Source organism: Anser brachyrhynchus (genome assembly GCF_964034855.1).
Source record: "Anser brachyrhynchus genome assembly, chromosome: 28".
In the NCBI taxonomy this organism is placed as follows: Eukaryota; Metazoa; Chordata; class Aves; order Anseriformes; family Anatidae; genus Anser; species Anser brachyrhynchus.
The window spans coordinates 3,148,077-3,167,558 of NC_137721.1; the positions used below are offsets into that span (position 1 = coordinate 3,148,077).

At 61.9% G+C, this 19,482-nt stretch overlaps 1 protein-coding gene across 1 annotated transcript in view; it reads right to left on the reverse strand.

The window, feature by feature from the left end:
* Positions 1–234: 234 nt before the first annotated feature.
* GATAD2B (GATA zinc finger domain containing 2B) overlaps positions 235–19,482 on the reverse strand; it is a 34,811-nt gene continuing 15,563 nt past the window's right edge. The window contains exons 2-11 of the mRNA XM_080570248.1: positions 13,115–13,444; positions 9,153–9,282; positions 8,753–8,884; positions 8,298–8,429; positions 6,123–6,293; positions 3,973–4,288; positions 2,636–2,838; positions 1,608–1,718; positions 893–1,010; positions 235–742 (exon numbers count right to left, since the gene is read on the reverse strand). Coding sequence (XP_080426374.1) covers positions 609–742; positions 893–1,010; positions 1,608–1,718; positions 2,636–2,838; positions 3,973–4,288; positions 6,123–6,293; positions 8,298–8,429; positions 8,753–8,884; positions 9,153–9,282; positions 13,115–13,443 — 1,776 coding nt within the window. The 5' untranslated portion in view covers position 13,444 and the 3' untranslated portion in view covers positions 235–608. The remainder of the gene's footprint in view (positions 743–892; positions 1,011–1,607; positions 1,719–2,635; positions 2,839–3,972; positions 4,289–6,122; positions 6,294–8,297; positions 8,430–8,752; positions 8,885–9,152; positions 9,283–13,114; positions 13,445–19,482) is intronic.

Sequence of the window (19,482 nt, forward strand, 5' to 3'; positions counted from 1 at the left end):
GCGAGGACGGCCGTCCAGGCTCCAAGCCCATCGCATCGCTTTGCCCCAGTTTCCCCCCGCGAGTCAGCACAGGCTGCCCTTTGGAAAAAAAAAACGGTCACTTTTATGTAAAGTGGACGACCCTTTACAAGTCTCTGGAAAGGAGAAAAAAAAAAAAAAGAAAAAAAAAAAAGGTTTAACCATCCATTTAGCAAAGGAGGAGGGGGGGGAAAAAAAAAAAAACACAACACAATTAAAAATTCTATGCTTTGTCATTACAAAAAAAATAGCATAAAACAAGCTTTAACACATGGATAGTGCTGATTTCAAGCAGACATTGTTCTGACCTCGGGCAAAGGAAGTGACCTCTCACTGCTATAGAAAACCAAAGAAGTTAAGGTTTGGAAAAGGACAGGTCGCTGAAGGTTTGAAATGGATTTTTTGTTTTTTGTTTCTTTTTCTTTTTTTGTGGATTTTTTTTTTCCGTTTGTTTGTTTGTCCGTTTTTTTTTGTTGTTTGTTTTGTTTTGTTTTGTTTCTTTTTTTTGTCTTTTTCCCCATGTACGGTAGGCACCAGTACAGGCACTGCATGCGACGGAGGTGGGGAGGAAGGGGAGCGGTCAGCAGGCGTTATTTCTGTCCGCTGATGGACTGCGATATAGACCGGGGGGGGATCATATCTAAAAGGTATTCCCGCTGCCGGTCCGCCAAACTCGACGCTTTGTGGCCTCCGATCCCAGCATTCAGGTATGCAATGTTAACACCTGCAGAGGGGAGAGAAAAGCAGCTGGGACGCCTCTAAGACGTGCGGCAGCCGGGGGGGGCAGTGGTTTTTTCCCCCCCCAACCCCACGGCACCGAGGCGCCGCCCGCCCGGCCCCGCTCCCCGGCTGCCCCCGTCCCCGGGGCCGTTACCTGGCATGCCGAGGAGACCGCCCGCCACCGAGAGCTGGGGCGCCTGCGCAAAGTTGGACAGCATGGAGCGGGCAGAGGTGGGGATGCCACGCTGCAAAGTGCTCTGGGGCTGCGGAGCCTGCGGGAGGAGAGAAGGAACGAGGGGACGTGAGCTCACGGCGTGCCGGGGGTGGCCGGGACCCGCAAGGACTCGGCCCGTCTTGTCTCGTGTCTCTTGGGAAGAGCCCACCCAACGCCGAGCCCTACGCCCGGCAGGACGGCCCTCGGGAAGGTGCCGGGGCCGCAGCCGGAGGACGAGGAGTCGGCCGTGGCCTTGCGCGGCGCACGGAAGCGCCGCTTGCAGGAGCGAGGCAGCGCGGTCCCAGCGGCGCGACGGGCTCCCCCGCCCGACAGCACGGGACCGACGGGGCCGGGATTCGCAGGGGAAGGCGGGGAGAGGAGGCAGCAGCAGCTACACGCTGCTGGCGCTACGAGACGGGTCACGGGACCCTGGTTAGAAGCAACCGTGGAGTCCAGAGGAAAAAGCAGAGTGCCCAAGGGGAGCCAGAGCCTAAACTTGCTTCGAGGAGCAGGAGAAGGCTGCTCTGCAGGCAGCAGGGTGCCCACGGCTCCCTCCCTGCAGGAGGGCTCGCTGCGCCCCGCCAGCTCACAGCCAGCTCGCATCCTGCCCGCGCGCGAGGCGACGGCGTGTCGGGGACGGGCGGGAGCCGCTCACCTGCCGGAGCGTGTGGTGCCTCATGATGTTCTCCTGTTTGCTGACGCTGGAGACGGCAGGAGCCGCAGTGGGGGACAAGGCTGCCTGCTGCTGTAGCCTCTGCTCAATTTCCTGCAAGAAAGGAAGAGGAGCGGCCTCAGGTAGGAGCCTTAGGCCTCACCCCGCGAGGCGAGAGCCCTGCCCGAGGAGCTCGCCCCGCGCCCGCCGCCCTTCCGAGCAGGTTCCGAGGGCAGAGCTGCCGCCGGTGGCAGTGGGTGGCATCCCAGGAGCAGGGGAAAGCAGGTTCCTCCCACGGGCTGCTCTCCCCGTGCGGTGCAATCGCAGCTTCCTTTGAAGCCCTGCTGCCCACTTAGAGCTCGGCTGCCTTCCCAAGGTGTGACTGGAACTGCAGGCTCGCCGCAGCCAGCACCAACAGCTTTTTTCTCTCTGCACCCACTTGTTACAAACAGCCCAGAGAAGGCGACTCCTCTTGCTCCAAAACAGGCACGTCCGACTTGTCAGCAGCCGGATTCCGCTTCATTTTGTGTGTTGTTTTTTTTTTTTTTTTGTTTAAACAGTTCGCAAATTATGATTCCGGTTTATTTCACCCCAGGGCCTCCAAACAAGTTCTGCAACGCCAATTTATCACGGGAACCCAGCGAGTCCCCCCCCCCCCTCCTTTCGTAGCCGAGCGAGCAGGCAGCAAGCGGTTAAGCGACTTCCCTCGAGTTCCAGGAAGTCAGTGGCAAAGTGGGGAGAGAAGCCAGCTGTCCTGACTCAGCCCTCAGCCCACTCTGCCTCCCACTGCTGTCAGTGGGACGAGTCACAAATGCAGCGGGGAAGCGCACAAAGGGAGAGGCAGAGCCGCTCCTGGAACACCCCGCGCACGGCGGGAGCGGGCAGCGGATCCCCAGGGAGAGGTGAAACTCCTCGAGCACGAGAAACCCAAAAGGATGGAGGTGCACAGAGGGAGGGGAGCTGCGGCTCCCGGCGCCCCGAGGGGAGCCGGCTTCACCCAGCAGGTTTGCCGCGCGCGCCCGTGTACTTGCCTGCTCCTGCTGCAAAGCTTTCACGAAGGCGTTCTTCAGCCGGTTGGTGTGCTCTGCCTTCAGTGCCTTCTTCTGGTTGGAAGTCATGCACTGCTCGCACAGGATCTTGCCATTTTTCTCCTGCTTCCAGTGCGGGGTGAAGTCGGTGCGGCACTGAGCGCAGACAAAGGGCTCCACGCGCAGGAGGGACGCGCAGCTTTTCCCTGCAAGTCGCCAGGAGCGGGAGTTAAGTGGGGCAACGGGGCAGCCTCTGCTCTTACACCGCCTCCTCCCACCTCGGGCACAACACCAACGGGCCATCGTGCACGGCACCGGCGCACGAGGGAAGGTCCCAGCGCTGCAAGGAGTGGAAGAGCGGCGTCCTGGGAGGCTGCACGGCGAAGGGAAGGGCGAGGTGGGAGCTGGTGGGGCTTCCCGGGAGCTTACAGCCATCAAAACCCCGCTGCCAGCATCGCGAGGACCCGCTGCTGCCCCTAGGCCCTGGCACCCCCAGCACGGGGACCCTCGGGGCTCCCATGGGAGCAGCCAGCAGCCAGCGAGGCTCTGCCCAGCACGGGCTGCCCCCTCCAGCCTCTCTCACCTCCCTTTTGCGGGGGCTCTCGCCCCAAAAACGCTGCCGTGGGCTTTACGTAACCCAGTTCGTGCGACTCCGCCGCCGGCTAACCGTCCCGTTCCCATGGCAACGGGCAGCAGAGCCCGAAAACGGGCCGAGGTGCTCAAAAACCGGGGCGAGGTGCTCAAAAATGGGGCAAGATGCTCAAAAACCGGCCGCGGGGAGCGAGGGGCTGCTGGGGACGGGCAGGGGCACGGCCCCTCACTGCAGGGACAGGGATGGCGGCCGGCCACGGAGCCCGGGTGTTCACAGCTCGGGGGCTCAGCGGGTTTTGCGTCTCAGCTCCCCAACGTCTGGGGAGAGGGACGGGCCCACGAGAGCCCTCCCCACGCCCGGGCCCTGCCGGGCGGGTTGCACCGGCCGCCGAGCCCCGCGGCACAGCCAGGGCTCCCGGGAGGGCTGCAGGCTCGGCACATCAAGGCTGCTGCCGGGGAGAGGCTCTCCCACAGCGCCAACCCCGCCAGACGGGCTCCGAGCCCGCGGGGCCGGCAGGCACGCAGCTCCCGAGTGCTGCGGGGCCGGGCTCGGCCCTCCCCTCGGCTGGAAGAAGCTGCAGCAAGAGGGGACGGAGGACAGAGCTGGGCACGGGGAGCAAGCGCTCGCCTGCAGCCCCCAAGCCACGGGTTTCAGCCTTGTGCAAAGCAAGAAGGGGACGGAAGGAGCCGGCACGTGGTAGTGCCGCCGCTGCCGGTGCCGAAGCGGGGGAACGCTCCCCGGGGCTCACCTTGGCTGTCGATAACGCTCTGTACCACCTCCTCCAGCCCCACCATGTAGATGAACTCGCTGTTGGCTGCGCTCGGCAGGAAGTGAAGCAGGGGCGCGGGCGGCTTCGGGGGTGGGATCTCCAGCAGCGTCTTCTCCAGCTGCTTGCGCAGGGCAAGCTTGGCGGCTGCCTGGGAGTTGGCGGCGTCGTTCAGAGCACTGGGGCTGGGGAGCGGAGACGACACCCTGTTCACAGTGCCAGGCTGGATGTGAGAGGCAAGGTTCATATAGATGGCTGAAGACGACGTACGCTGGCAAGGAACAGAAGAACTTGATTGCTGGGGAGGAAGAGGAGAAGGGGATTAACGCAGGGCTGACACCCGGAGCAGGAGAGAGCCTCGTGCGCCCCGGCTACGGCTCAGCTCCTAAAGCAGCCCCCTGACAACCTGCCCTCTGCCCGCACGCCTTGCGAAGGGGCCGTGCTGGGACTCAGGAGCACGGCTCAGCCCCTCGAGGAGCCAGGCACAACGCAGGTGCCCACGGAGCAAGGTGCCCCGGCGAGGCTCGGTGTGCGGAGCAGCCCAGGGAGCCCTGCAGGCGAGGGAAGGCGCGCTGCAGAGCTGCAGGCCCAGCGGCGTGTAGGCAGCTCCGCGCGCCGTGATTCACTCGCTGGCACCATTGTTCACGGCAAGTTCTGCTCCTCCACCTTTTGCTTCACCGAGCTGGCGTGCGCCCAGGCAGCATCCCCGCTGCCAGATGGTGCCCGTCCCTCCCACACAGGTGCTCCGAGCGTGCCAATTCCCTCCTCTTCCATTTCCAGCAGCTTTCCTTCGGCATCCTCCGTTCGTTTGGATTCGCAGTCCCTCCGGCACGTGACGGTAACAGAGCACAAAGACTTCTGCTGACCTGATGCTGCGGCTTTCACAGTCTTTTGTGATAAGAAGCCATCAGCCTGCAACCTATTTGAGCACGGCTGCCGCTGCTGCCAGCCTTTCGTGCAGCCTACCTGTCTCCTGGGGTACCAACGCTTCAACGCTTGCAGAGGAGAAAATCCCACACAGCAACAAACTGGCTCAGCGACTCAAACAGGGTCAACTACCAAAGCTCGGGGGACAACGCCGTGTTGATCGAGAATAACATGCAGAAGATAAAACAGAAAACTGGGGCAAACTGCTTGAAGCCTGCTAATACCCAGCTGATTGTGAAAAAGGGCAGAGAACTGAGCTAATCCCAAACCAGTTGGTCTACTGTAGGTTCAAACTAATGGTAGAGCTGATCGGGGATGACTCACGCAGATTTAAATAAGAAGATGATGAATTAACACCAATGAACTTGCAACTCTTCTGTAAGAGGCTGAGTTTTTTTTTGTTTTCTTTTTTAAAATCCGACGTGCAATCACGTTTGACAGTTGCTCAAATGCAAGACTTTTGGACCGCTGTGCAGTCACGTTTGTAATTTATACAGATCTGCAGTAGAGCATCGTTAGGACAGATTAAATGGCTTAAGAACTGGCAGCAACCCCTAAAAGGAGCTAGGAGTGGTTGTTAACCTGGGCCCACAGAGCCACACGGCGTTTCAGCCAAGCGTTGTAGCCCGGGACAAGGAAACAAGACTGTGCACAGAGCACAGGGGCGCACCCCAGGGAACTGGTCTGTGCGCAGGAGAAGGGCTGTTTTGCTTTATGCAGCACTGAGGAGACCAGTGCTCCAGCCGGGAAGTGGTATTTCTTTCCTCTCCGTTGCCAGTTTGACTTCCAGCTGTAAAACGAATGGTTTTAAGTGTCCGGCTCCTAGAGGTTGTCTCAGCCTTCCGTCAGAGAGAAGCGGGGAAAAAAGCACACGTGAGCCAGTGCGTGCTGCTGACTGCAGGGAGAGGACCCGGGGCTGCTCCCAAAGCGGTCTCCTCGCTGCACCGGGGCCTTGGCGGCGCCACTTGGGTGACCCAGTGTGGTGGCAGCTCCACGTCGGGAAGCTTTCCATTAGTTATCATTCCACTCCATGGGTCTGGGACGTTTGCCTGTGTCCATGCTCGGGACGTGTTTCCACACCTCGCTCCGACGACTTCACCCTGAGCCCCTCCACGGCACGCACCAGGCCCGGAGGCAGCTCCTATTCCCCTCCCTGGCTAACCCCGCAGGGCAACTGCCCAAAGAGCGACGGGTCGGGAACCTACCGGCTGGTAGTTGATGGCTGGATTCATGCTTGGAGTTGTAGTGCGGATGAGGCCAGGCTTAGGAGGAACGCGCTGCCCTTGTAACTGGGCAGGGTTCGGAGCAATCACACGCTGCGACATAAGCATATGGGGCAGAGTCGTGTTTGTGGCAGACCTAATGACACTGTGACCCTGTCAAGAAAGGAAACAAGAAGGAAATAAAGAACTGGAGGCAAACCAGGGTTTTTAGTTCACTGAGCAGGCTCTACGACAGCTGAGCATCTCCACTTATCCGAAATTCACGTTACGTTCAAAGGAGAGAGACTGCTCAAAGACGTAACTTCTCCTCTAAACGTTCTTTATTTAAATATCCACGTTCATTTTGCCTGCAACGACGGTGTCTCATGTTAACGTACTCCTATTTTCCCCTCTAGGCTGTAGGCTGGGATGGTTCAGGAGACGATTCTCCAGACCCATCTTCGTGGCCTACACTGCATTAAAAACAACCGAGCCGATTTGATCAATCCGTAAAAATGCAAGGGAAAAAGGAAAAAAAAAAAAAAGCAGCAGGCAGTTTGCCAGCTAATGCTCTTAAAATCGAGTGCCAGAATTCACGAGGGCTGCGATGGCGCTCGAGCTCCAAGTAAAACGGTTGCACGGCCCCTCACCAAGACGGAGCTGGGCTTTCGCCTCGGGTGCGGGACGCGGGGGTGTGCGGCGGCCCCGGGGCTGGGCAGTGCCGGACACGGCGCGGGGCTCGGTGCGGGGCTCGGGAGGTCCCCGAGGAGGCCGAGGGCAGGGGCCGACCCGCCCAGGGTCCGCTCGTCTCTGAGCGCCGCCAGAAGGGCTCCACTGGGAGGAGGGCAGGTAGAAGGGCTCGATTTTTTTGCGTGTCGTAAACCACTCCTGTCTGACAATCTTTCTCTGCCCGCCTTTTATTTTTTTTTTTAATCTATTTTTTTCTAGATGAGGTTCTTCATTGTCATACACAAGACAATCTTCACAAAGCCCGTGCAAACAATGCGTTTCCTCTTCCCCTACAGCCCGTTTCCTTTACCAGTCCCGTCCCACTGTGAAGCCACAATAGACCTGACCCCGGAATCGTTGCCATAGCAAAGCAAACAAATGCCACCAACAAAGGAGATGGTTAACGGAGGGAGAAGTGATCAGCGGGGCTGCAACCAAAGTCTTCGGCAAAAGCACGAGAAGGCCACAGGCAGGCAGCCTCCTGCACGGCCCGTGCGCCTTCTTCCCAGGATCTGCTTTCACAACAGCATCGCAGGGACGTCGTGCATCTCATTTGCTGCCCCACGGCCCCGTGCCAGCAGGGCAAAGCCCACGGGGTGATGCCACGGAGCCCACGGGGTGATGCCGCAGAGCCCCGCTCCCCGTGGGGAGGCAGCAGCCGAGCGGGGTGCTTTCACCCAAAGCTCCGGCTGGTGACACCCAGAGCGAGCACAGAGAGGTAGCCGGCTCGGCCGGCACCCCGCTCCGCCCATAGCACTTTCCCAAAGAAGGCAAACATTTCAATTCCGCGTTTTGTTTGCATTTTTCTTCCCCCTCTTCCCCTGCCCATTCTGTGCTGTTTCAGAACGCTGCCGAGCCGTCCCCACCGCTAAGTGCAATTTAACAGCTTTCCTCCTGCAGCCCCAGAACTTGTGTCACCGAGCAGCAGGCGACTTTCTTCAGGGTCAGCACCAGCCCCTAAATTCAGCTCCTTCCACCTCCTGAACTGCTGCTGTGTGAACCTCCAAGCCTCCCTGCTCCACGTCTGCCCCTCCTGCGGCGGCAGAGCACCACCCAGCCCACCCCCTTCACACCACGCACAGCAAAAACAGGAGGGGCCGAGAGCTGGGACAGGCAGAAAGTACCCCGGAGATGGTTCTGCTCTGCCCATCAGCTTCGGGGATGGCACTGCCTGCAGAGATTTTCCCTTTCCAGCCTTGGGACAGCGGGACCGCAGCCTCGTCCACCTGCTGCTCACCGGCAGCGGTCACTGCTTTTATTTCCAAGCCTTTGTGACCACTTTTCTGCTCAGGGTGCTGAGAAGTGCCAGCACTTACCTGCCTCTTGGCAAAAGCGTCTCAGTCAGCCAGGACAACCGACGTGCACACAGCAGAGACATTCATTCACTCATTCACACGTGCGGGCTGATGTGGGGCCCTTGGCACGGCAAAGGGCGTCAGGAAGGCTCACCTGTAATGTCCTTAAGTTCTGAGGCTCAACCCCCTGAGCTCCAGGCCTGGAGGGAAGCTTGGACAGTCCCTGCTGTCCCACGTGAGCAGGAGATGGCTGGACAATAGACGCCGCATTCTGGACAACCGGAGTCTGGATCGAGAGAAAACGAATACGGGGTCAACGCGCGGTGCTAGAAAGGGGACGTACCAAGACACGACGCGGACCAAGGGCAGCTGGTGCTCAGCCGATGCTTCAGAGCTGCACGAATTCACCTCCCCAGCTGTCCTCACGGGCAGCAAGGCGGGCTGGCCCGTGGATTCGCTACGCACTTAGCTCAGAAAGATCACACAGACACACAGGTGGAGCGAAGGAAGGTCCAAAACCAGCGAGTCCTCAGCATTTCTCCACTAACAGGCTTCTTTATAGCACCCACACCCCCCGCCAGCCCCAAGCGATGCTGCTCAGAGCTTCACCTTCTGTACCACGTTCTCCTTCTGCAGTTGGCTTTGTCTCAGTTTCTTCAGCAACACAAGCCTGGCCTCCTCCAGCCGGAGCTCATCCCGAAGCTGCTTGATGAGCTGCTGTCGCTCCTCTATGCTTTTACCCTACAAGCACACAGAAAATCAGTGAGAACTTGCGCAGTCAAAACCTGCTGCTGTGCCTTGGCGGCAGAGGGCATTAGGAAGGGTTGCTACAAGCAGGAGTTTGTAGCACAGGTCATGAACTACACAAGAGCCACTAGGACCAGAAGTGACCACGTTGCTCGGAAATCCCCTCGGTTCCCAAGCCCTTCAAAAAGCGCCCCCCCGGCGGCAGAAGGGCTCCCCCTGCTCGCTGCCCCCACTTCCCGAGAGCAGCCGAGGAAGCCCTTACCTTGAACATTTCAAGATTTGCTGCCTTAAGTCTTTCTTCCATGCGAGAGCTGGACCGGGGACTGGACGCCTCATTGTCGGAGAGGACAATTATATCTGGAGAAGGGGTTAATCGCCCCCTGTCCTGGTCGCTGCGGGACAGAAGGGAGAAAAAAGATTGAGCCACGACGCCGAGAGCTCAGCAGCGAGCTGGGAGCTCGGCGCTTCTTGTTCTGTCCGCGGAGCTGGTGGAGCAGACCGCCAGCACCAGGACAGGAGCATCCTCCGCTCGCAGGTGATCGTGTTCGGAAGAGAACGGGCTCGCTGGAAATGGTTCCTGCACCGGGGTGAAAGGTGGATTGCTCGGAGTGCAAGGTAAGCAAGCACGTGCTACAACGCAGGGCTGTCCGCGTGTTAACAACGAGCCACGGAGCACGCAAACGGGGAGAGACATCCAGAACCAGGTGCTGCGAGGGGGGGGGGGGGCAGCAGCGATGCTTCTGCCTGGTGCTGCTCGTTCTTACCCAAAACCATCGTTCTCAAAACCATCGCCACCCCTCTGCACGACAAGGATGGGACGCGTCCCCAGGTCAACACAGACGTAAGCACTCCAAACCTCCCTCGCTACAACTCTATTTTAAAAGGCTGCCCATAAAGGAAAGCCTGAGTAAACACCCTGCGCAGGGGCAGGAGACCCAGCTGAACCGTGACCTAGAAATCGGTCAACGAAAGGAGCGGAATGACAAGAGCCCATCTCTGGGAAAAAAAAAATCCAAAACAAAATCAATGCCGTAAGCCGGCAGCACCCGAGCACCGCTTCGTTTGTTGTGGCATCATTCTGAGCGAGGAGATGCTAGTAAAAGCCCTTTACTATCGCTGATTTAACACGATGGTGCTTGGAGAGCCTTGGAAAACGCTCAGCGGTCGGGGTGAAGCAGTGAGAGCACCGCAGCTACGACGGCGTCGGGCTCGCTGCCACCGCGGCGCTGACTTAGCGCGTCCCCGCCACTGGAAGGTCTCTGAGGCTGCAGCTGGGGGGGAGGAGATGCCCGGATTATCTCATCCGGGGCTTCGAGCTTGGAAAAGCCAGCAGGAGCCACGAAGCCAAGCCCAAATCCCCAGGCTGGAGTACTCCAGGGGCCCCGAATTCAGCCGGGATGTTGGGAGCAAGCCCCCAGCACGGCTGGCAGAGAAGGTCCGGGACGCCCCGCAGGGAGGGACTCGGCCCCAAAGCACCCCGTGGAGCTCTGCGTTTGGCGAGCCCAGAGCAAACGGGCTGCGTACAGGGCCCAAGGTGGGGCTGACAAGGGTCCCCCCCGTCCCTCCCCACCCCGGGCACATCTCGGGCACAGCCGGAGGAACCCAGCGCCGGGCGCTGGTTCGGGGTTCTGCTGGAGGCTCGCTGCTGCCGCGATGGCTGCCGGTGGTTATTTTGGACGAGCACCCAGATACGGCCGGGCTGTTTTATTTACATTCCGTGGAGGCAAAAAAAAAAAAGCAAAAAAAAAAAAAAGCCAGCGTCAAAGCCAGACAGGGGAAAACGGGGCCATCTGCAAAGAATTGCTGAATATGTCAGGGTTGTTTTATTTACTTTTGTCGAGGCAAGGGCGTAATTACAACAGAACTACTGGAAGGAAAGCGCCGCTGCTCGTGCAGGAGGCAGGCAAAGGTGAGAAGAGAAGGAGCCCGCTCCCAGCCCGCCCTAGTTAATGACCCCTTATCAGCTGGCAGCCAGGTTAAACACCACCTCGCCCTAATCCTTCTCCCTCTCCTTCGGGCTGGCCCCCTGTGAAGCCGTCACCAGGGGCAGCTTTTGGTCCCAGCCTCTCCCGGAAGCCAAACCCGCCGGGAGAAGCTCGGGGTTTCGGGCGCACGACCCGAGACGCCGCGACCGCGTCCGTTCTGCGGCGCCCACATCCAGCCCTGGCAGCCGGCCGGACCCTCCGCTTCTTGCCCCGCGTCCCAGCAGCTCAGCCGAGGATCCACAGCACGAAGCAGCCGGGCACCATCGCTTTTCCCCAGCATTTAGCAGCCAAAACCATGTCAAGGAGCTGGATATCCCCCGTGTTAGCATTACTGGGTTATCACGAGCCCTACCCAAACGCTGCGCCGGGGTCGCCTGACCCCCGCGCAGCCCTCTGCCCCTGCGAAGCTGCATTAACCTGGGGCGAAGCGAGGGGTTTGGGGGCAGAACTGCGCTTCGCAGAGGTGCAGCAGCGCAGCGACACGCTCGCAGCAGGCTGCCAGCGAGCCCCACGTGCCTACGGAGGGAGCTGCTGGTATCCGAATGCTCCCACGAGCACGAACGGGACACCGGGGAATGCAGCAGTGACGTTCCTGCCTCAGCCGCGTGGTTCTCCACGCTCCACAGGAGGCTGAGCCAGCGGCAGAGACGCCTGGGCAGATTAGGGCCACGCACGGTGCCGTTGAAGACGAACAACCCCAGGGATTTTTCTCCTTCCCACCGCCGGCCCTTCAGGCCCTGTCGCCCCTTCTGCTGCTGGCCGAGCCCGGGTGCGTTGGCTCAGGGAGTGCCCTGATGGCTCCGGGCTTTACAGCGCTCGGCGTGCCGGCACCACGCGCATGCTGCAGCAGAGAGGGGCTGAAACGCCGCACCCCCCCCCGCCGGCACCTGCTCCCGGCCCGGGGCGGGGGGCAGCCAGCACCCCCTGCCCGCCCGAGAGCCGCACAAAGGCCCCGGCACAGCGGCGCGGCGAGGAGGAGCGGTCGCAGTTGTGCTGAATCACGATCCGGTGCCTTCCAAGCGGGGCAACGGGAGGCTGGGAACAAACAATGCTGGCAGCGCGCGGCCCTGCACCGGGGGAGGCAGCCGGGAGGGAGCGCGAGGAGCGCCCGGCCCCGCCGCAGGAGCCCGGCTCCCGGCCCACGCTCGCGACGCCGGCACCTCGCCGCTGGCCCCTGGACTACGCGCCCGTGGCCGCCGGCCGCGGCTGTGCTCGGGGATCACCGCCTCCTTCAGCCACACCGCACGGCACAAGGCCGGCTCCCGAGCAGGGCGCAGGCACCTTCGAGCAGCCGGAGAGCATCGCGGGCAGGTCCCGGCCCTCGGTGCTTCCTCACAGCGGGACTCCTCCGTCCTGCCCCTCTGCCTGCTCGCCCAGCCTGCGCTGGCTCGGCGTCCAAACCAAGCCAAAACTCGGAACCGCTGCCTTTTGTTTGATCTCCTCCCCCAGAAAGCCGAACCAGGAACGCAGCGCGGGCACCGTGTGCGACAGGCGCCGCGTGCGACCCCCTCGGCAGAGCCTGGCTGCAGGTGCTGGCTGCGGAAATCGAGCTGCCAGAGTTCCCCCCTGACAGAAATCAGGTGGGAGCGCCGTGCACCGGCAGGATGCAAACGCAGAGCGCGCGAGGAACGCCCAAGAGCTGGCGGAGAGCGGGCACGGCTCCCCAGCACCCGGTCGCCCGAGCGCTCGCCTTTCCCGGGCAGTCCTGGCTCAGCAGCAAGAAGCGAATGCCTCTTGCCCCAGTCACAGCCCAGCCAGGGCCGGGTTTGAGAGCGAGATCCGTGCCCTTACATCGGATTTGGCCTCCAGCTACACGAAGGGCTTCTGCTGACACTTCTGGGGGCACTAATAAAAAGTCCCGACAGAATCGAAGCCCCCTGCCCTGCGCACGCCAGCGGTCTGCTTCTAAGGCACCCGACTGCTGCAGCTTGTAATGCTGAGCACACGGACAGAGGGAGCAACGCAATCCATCTGGTGTCTGGGGGAACAAGGAGGACAGCGGGGGTAAAAGTAATAAAAGAACAGCGCTGAACGCTTCCAGAGAAACTCTGCCGGGAGAGCAGAGCCGGCTGCGCTCCTCGGCGTTCGGCCAGAGGCACCCCGCAGGCACCACAGCGCCAGGAACCCCTCGAGCCCCAGGACCACGAAATGCCCGTTGAATTCCCGGCTTGGGGGTTCACATCTGGCAGCACTGGGTTCCCAAGAGGCAAGCTACCGAGGCGAGCCATTCGGCACCTACCTTCTCCTCGCGCTCATATCCACCGGCTCGTCGTTAATGTTCTCCTTCCCCGGCCTCCCTGCAGTCCTGCCATCCCCATGGGGCCTGAGGCTCCCATTCAGCTTTTCTTCGTAGACTTTCACACCGTCCTGCTTCACCGGGAGCTCGTGGGGCACCTCGATGCCCGACAGGTCCTTCCTCTTCAGCAGTGCCAGCATCTTCAGGCGCTCCATCGCCTCGTGTCCCTCCATTTTCAACCTCTTGGCCAGGACATCGTCCCGATCATCCGCTTGGTCCAAGCTCCGCTTCAAGAGGTTCAGGCGCAGCGCGTCCTCCGTCATCCTGTCCATCCTGCGGGGCAGAGGTTGACATAAGGACAGGGTCAGCACCGCGGCAAACGGAGCGCGGCCGCGGCAGGCCCGGCTTAGCCCGAGCGCGAAGCCCTGCGAGCGAGCGGCCCCGCGCGGGGCATTTCCCCGGGGCGCCGACCTCCCACGCGCCGGCGTGCGGGAACCTGCCGGCAGCGGCACGCCGCGCGCTTTCATCCCCGGCCCCAACTGGCCCGACGGGGAGTTTCCCGAGCGGGGAACCGCGCGCACCTGAAGGGTGAGAGCCCCCCGAGAGCGGCGGCGCGGCCCCGCACGCGGCATTAACGCCGGCTGCCGTGCGGCAGGCTCGGCTTCGAGCGGGGCAGAGGCGCGACGCTGTCGGTACGAACAGCACGGCGGTTGTGAGCTTTTGCCCCCTTTCACTAAAGAAAATCGGTGTGTTTTTTTTTTTTTCCCCAGGCCCGAGCGAGGCAGCGGCCCTGCTGGGCCCACCGGGGTCTCGCGAGCACGGCGCAGGCGCGCCCGGCGCCATCCCCGCCCGCGCCGCTCCTCTCCTTCCCCTGCCGATCGCCCGCCTCTCCTCCAGGTGCAAAAACAGCCCGTGGCAAACAGCTGCAGCCGAAAGGGGAAGGAGCCGCAGAGCTCTCCCGGCCTGATCTCTCTGCTCCCAGGCTGATAAGAGAGCAGCTCCCAGAAGAGCCGAGGCGGCTCCACCCGAACGCGAGGCCAGACCAGCTCGGCGAGGTCCTTCCCCACCGGCGGGCAGGGGACGGAGGCCAGGAGCTGGGGAGGAGGCCGGGAGCGGAACGGGAGCAGCGCGGGCAGGATCTGCGGGAGGGCCCACAGCCTGCGTCCCCTCCGCGTGCTAGCAGCGCGTGGTGGCACCCGGGGAAGGAAAGGCAAAGGAGAACGCGGCAGAAAAACACTCGGCAGGATGACAAGGAGAGAAAAAAGAGCAGAGCTGCCCCGAGCCACGAGCGCGGCACAGAGGAACCAGACGTTTCGAGGTCTCCAGCAGCTGCCCACAAGCCCGGTGGTTTGGGGCTGCTGTAGCACGGCGCCAAGGCGGTCACACAGAGCACAGGAGATCACTTTGGGTGCTTCGTTTCACTTCCACTGCTTCGTTAGGGGTGCCTGTGTGCCCCGAGCGGGGAGACAAGGGCAAAGCACCCGCGTCTCCGGCACCGCGGCTCCTACTCCCCCTGCTAAGGCGGAGCTCGCGCAGCCCTGCCTAAATCTGGCTTCGAGTCCCTCACGAGATAAAGCCTCGCAGAGCCAAATCTCTGCCAGGAAAATGTTGTTCTGGCTCGGCTCTCAATCCCCTCTAATTACACATCTTCCCGAGTACAGCTGTCACACGAGTTCAGCTCCAGCAGCGAGGCGGCAATGAGGGTGCAAGGGTACGAAGCGCTCGGGGAAGCCTTGCTGTAAAAAGGGGCACAGCCACCGGGGGGGAAATCCAGGCACTAAAAGGCACTAAAACAAAGCAAATCAAGGCGCTAAACCAAAGGCAAGGCACTAAAACAAGCCTCTGTGGCACAGCTCCGGTCCCGGACAGGCTGCCACGTTCAGGGCGAGCACCTCAGGCTTCTTTCTGCTCGACAGTCTCGTCTCTGTGCAGGAAAATTCCCGTCTGCGGTAACCAAATATAGAAAGGCAAGCAGAGACAAGCTCAGGAAGGGCTTTGGAAGGCGCAGGAGCTGCAGCTCTCCGCCCCCGGCCCTACCAAGTGACCCCAGGTTAAATCCAAGCCGAGAGCGGCGGGGGGGTGAGGCGAGACGGCACGGCACGGCGCAAAGCCTCACCGCGCCCCGCGCCGCCGCTGGGAAGACACCGGGCTCCGACGCGGCAGTGCCGGGGCGTGCGTGGCTCTGCTGCACGCGGTGCTCGCGGCCAGGAGCCCAGCGAGACAAGGGCTGGGGCGCCGAGAGGCAGCGCTCGCAGCCGGAGGAGCCTCGAGGGCGAATTTCACGCGCGTCCCCAGCCCCTGGTACCCACCCTGCAGGTCGGTCCCGCCTGGGGAGCCCTCGCGGAAGGAGCTGCGCGTCGGGCTGGAAGCGGAACAGCCCAACGCGGCGTTTGAAAGCCCAGCCAGGCACAGCGAGCGCGGGCGAGCCGATGCCACCTTGACTGACGAGCGATCCGAAGCGATTCCCCTGAATTACGTCTCGGTGCTCAAAAGCCTCGCACCGCTTCCCGCACGTCGGTATTTCACGCCGTGCGTCCTGACACCAAGACGAACACGGCTGTGGTATCACCGGCAGGCAGGAAAATAAAACAACCCATGGCACACAAAGGGGACGCGGGCTCCCTGAGCGCGCAGCGGTCTTCTCCTGGGCTTCAGAAGGGGAGGGAGACGGCCCCGCGCAGGGAAAACCACCGGGACACGGTAAAAAGTTTCGGGGTGCCCTCCCCTTCGAGATAAGCAGCGTCGGTAGGAGAAGCAAAGGAGAAGCGCCGTTATCAGGCCCAGGTACCACGACTGTGTAATCCCTTCAAGAGGAGGCTTTCCAGGCTCGGTAAGGAGCACGCGCTTTCAGGCAGATTCAATAAAAACAAAATCAGGCTTCAGGTTCGCTATCGAATGGGGCCCTTCGGCGTGAGCATGGGGCTGCACGGAGGGGGCAGGGGAGGGGGGGAGCTGCGGCTTTCCGGGGAGCTGTGGGCGCCGAGAGGGGCCGTTTAGTCCCGAAGTAGCAGAAACAAGCAGGAATCCCTCGAACCGCCGGTTATTTAGCGAGCCTGAAGGTCAGACAGTCAGGAACTTCGGTGCCAGCCTGCTCTGTGTCAGCGTAACCCCGGCGGAGAACAGAGATTAAACCTCTGCGGCTCGAGCTGGGAGTGAGGCGGGCTCAAGGACCGGCTGCTGAGCACCGCCTCGGTGTCAGGGAGCACAAACGAGGCAGGAGCGGATTTCCCCCCGTTCCCAATCCCGGTCACCTTCCAGAAGCAGCCAGGTGGGTGATAACCAGGACCAGGGGACCAGGACCGGCACCCGCGGAGAGCAGCGGGCATCGCAGGCGCCCGTCCCCCCGCCGGGGACGGGGTGCAGGTGGCTCAGCCAACCTCGCCTCCCGCCGCCCACGCCGGTAACGCCGCAGAGATCTCGCGCAGCCCGGCGAGCAGGCTCTCCATTTCACTTCCCTAAAGGAACTTTATTTAACCGAGAGAAAAAAAAAAAAAAAAAAAAGAAACAAAATTCTCAAATGGTGGCAAAATCCCCTAAGGGGAAACAAAAGAGCCATAAAACTTGTTTTGTTTCTGACTCGATACAGGCTGTAATTATCTCCAATTGCACCTCCGTAGGTGAGCAAGCTACTGGCTGCCTCAGACAGCCGGTGCCGGTTTAGGCCCAACGCTCAGCAGCCACGAGGACGAGGAGGAGGAGGAGGCGGCCAGAAACGAAGGCAGGATGATGCCCTGCTCCTGATGCCCTGCTCCCCAGTGTCCTGCTCCTGCCCTGCTCCCAGTGTCCTGCTCCCCGATGTCCTGCTCCTGCCCTGCTCCCCGATGTCCTGCTCCCCGATGTCCTGCTCCTGCCCTGCTCCCAATGTCCTGCTCCCCGATGTCCTGCTCCTGCCCTGCTCCCCGATGTCCTGCTCCCCAGTGTCCTGCTCCTGCCCTGCTCCCAGTGTCCTGCTCCCCGATGTCCTGCTCCTGCCCCGCTCCCCGCAGCGGTTCGGCGCCGAAGCGCGGCGCAGCTTGACGCCACACAGGCCAAGGGGAAGGGGAGCGCTGAGCACACCCCGGCGCCAAGCGCAGGCGCAGCGGCGCGGCGCAGAGGCCGGCAGGCAGCCTGCAGACGCTCGGGTCGTTCAGCTGAAGTTCGGCCCAGCCAGGGGCACGCCAGGCGGGAGCTGCTTGGGCATCATGTGCTGCTCGCTGCGTTCCTCTGGCTTTAGGCGGTTTCGCTTCTCTGGTGCTAGAAATACAGGTTTTCCATTCCCAGACAAACAAAGCAGCGGCCCAGTTTTCCATTTACATTTGATACAGCACCCACAAGTGCACACACCGTGTAAAAATACAAACGCGGCGCTATTTTAGAAGCTGGAACAAGCAAGTGCAGCTGAGAAAATTAATGGCATACTGGAGAAGCGAGTACGTCTAGGAACCAGATAGAGCCTCTTCTAACCACAGCCTGCCCAGATAGCGATCATCCCAAGATTCACCTGAGGAAGATGAGACAGAACTACACAAATTTGGCAACATCAGCAAAAGTCAACTTCGACCTGATTTTACCGGGGGCAGCTGCAGGAGGTTGCAGCCCCCTCCGTGTCCTCCTTCTGGGCCCCTCGGCTTTGTCAGCCCACACCTGGGTGCTCCTCCGCTCCTACAGGACCAACCGCGTCGTCCAGCCGCCCTGCCCAGCCTCAGCCCCCCTACTCCTAATTGAGGGGCTGCAATTAGCAGGCTGGAAGGAAACAGGGGGTGTCTCCACGCAGCCAAGCACCAGTGGCCCCCAGGAGAGGCCTTACAAAGCACGGCAGCACGCGATCACCTCCTGCACCCCCAGAGCACGCAGCCTGCTCCTCGCCGAGCACAGAGGGAGGCTGCAGGAGACAGAAAGCCTCCAGCCGGTGCCTCCACACACGATCCCGGCCGGGAGGTGCCACCTGCGCGTCTCCTTCCCTGCAGGAGTCTAAGAGAGACGCCCGAGGCCAAGGCCACTACGTCTGGGAGCCCACCAGCAGCACAGGCACTACCGGTGAAGCCTCCTCCAGCTCCTGGTCCTGAGCTCCCCGACCTCCCCCTGCAGCAGAGGCCTGGCTCAGCTGGGACAGGACGCGCTGCGCTGCTCCATCCCCGGGCTGGGCACAGCAGAAAGTTTCCTCTTTTCCTCTTTTCCAGCTCTGCCACGAGGAATCTCCGAGCCGCCCCCGAGCGAGCGCTGCGGCGTGGTGCAGGGCGCTCCCAGACTCTCCTGGCATCCCTCCCCGGGCCTTCCTGCCGGGCTGTTTGTGCTGGCCGCCGCCGCGGGCATCCGAGGCAAGATGGACTCTGCAACAGACCTCCGCTGGCATTTCTTACAGGGAAAAACTTCCCCGGCCACGTGGTCCCAGCTACACGAGCTCCCACCCAGCCGCTTCCACCTCTCCCGGCCATCCCGGCCGCGGCAGCACGGGGAGCGCCGCGGGCAGGGCCGGAGCTTCCTGCGCCGAGGCACGAAACGGGAGCACGAAAGGAGAGTAAAAGCAGAAACCAAAGCAAGGTCCTCGCACTGCTCCTAGCGAAGCCGCCCGTCTTCCGCGAAGGAGAACGGCAAGGCCCGGGCAACGCGCCGGGCACCACGAGCGCGGGTGCAGGAAGCGTCGCAGAGCGCAGCGCTCCGCGTGGGGAGCTCGCGTGGATTTCTGCCTCCTTTGCTGCCCAGGTGTGACACCACCTCTCTAAGCAGCAGGAACGGGCAGGATTAACGGGGCAGCTCCGGGCAGCGCTGCTCGCACCAAGCGCAAACCTTTCGGCCCGAGCCTGCTTTGGGGTGCAACGCTCCCCGGCCCTCGGCGGCTCCTGGAAGCACGCGGGGTCGCTCAGTGCTCACAGGGAGCACAAAACCAGCGGCAAGGAAGGGGCTGCACGTGGATTTATCCACAGGCGTGGCTCGGACAGAAAGCCAGCAGGAATCCCGGGCTGCTGGCAGCGCCGTGGGGCCGACCCGCCGGCCGTCACCGCGCGATGCTCAGGCACAGCAGGCATCAAAAATTTCATGGCAGCGAGGGCGTGCGCGCGTGTACAGAGCACACGCGGTGACGGGAGCGCGTACGGGAGAGAAAACCCTCTCCGTGACAAGCGGGTCACCGAGTTCGAGCCCTGGGAGAACAGGAGGAGGAATTTATTAGAGGGACAGCTCTGCGCAGCCCCTCGCGCGGGCCATCTGAGCGCCGAGCAGAAGCGGCGAAGGCCGCCTGCCGATGCCGGGAGCGAGGCAGCGCAGCGCCACAGCAGGAGGCTGGGAGCGCCCCGAGCACCCCGAGCAGGACGGCTTCGGGAGCTGCTGCATTCCTGCTCCTGCTGAGCGCAGTGCAAGCCCACCGGGGCGCCCAGACCGCCGCGGCGTGCCAC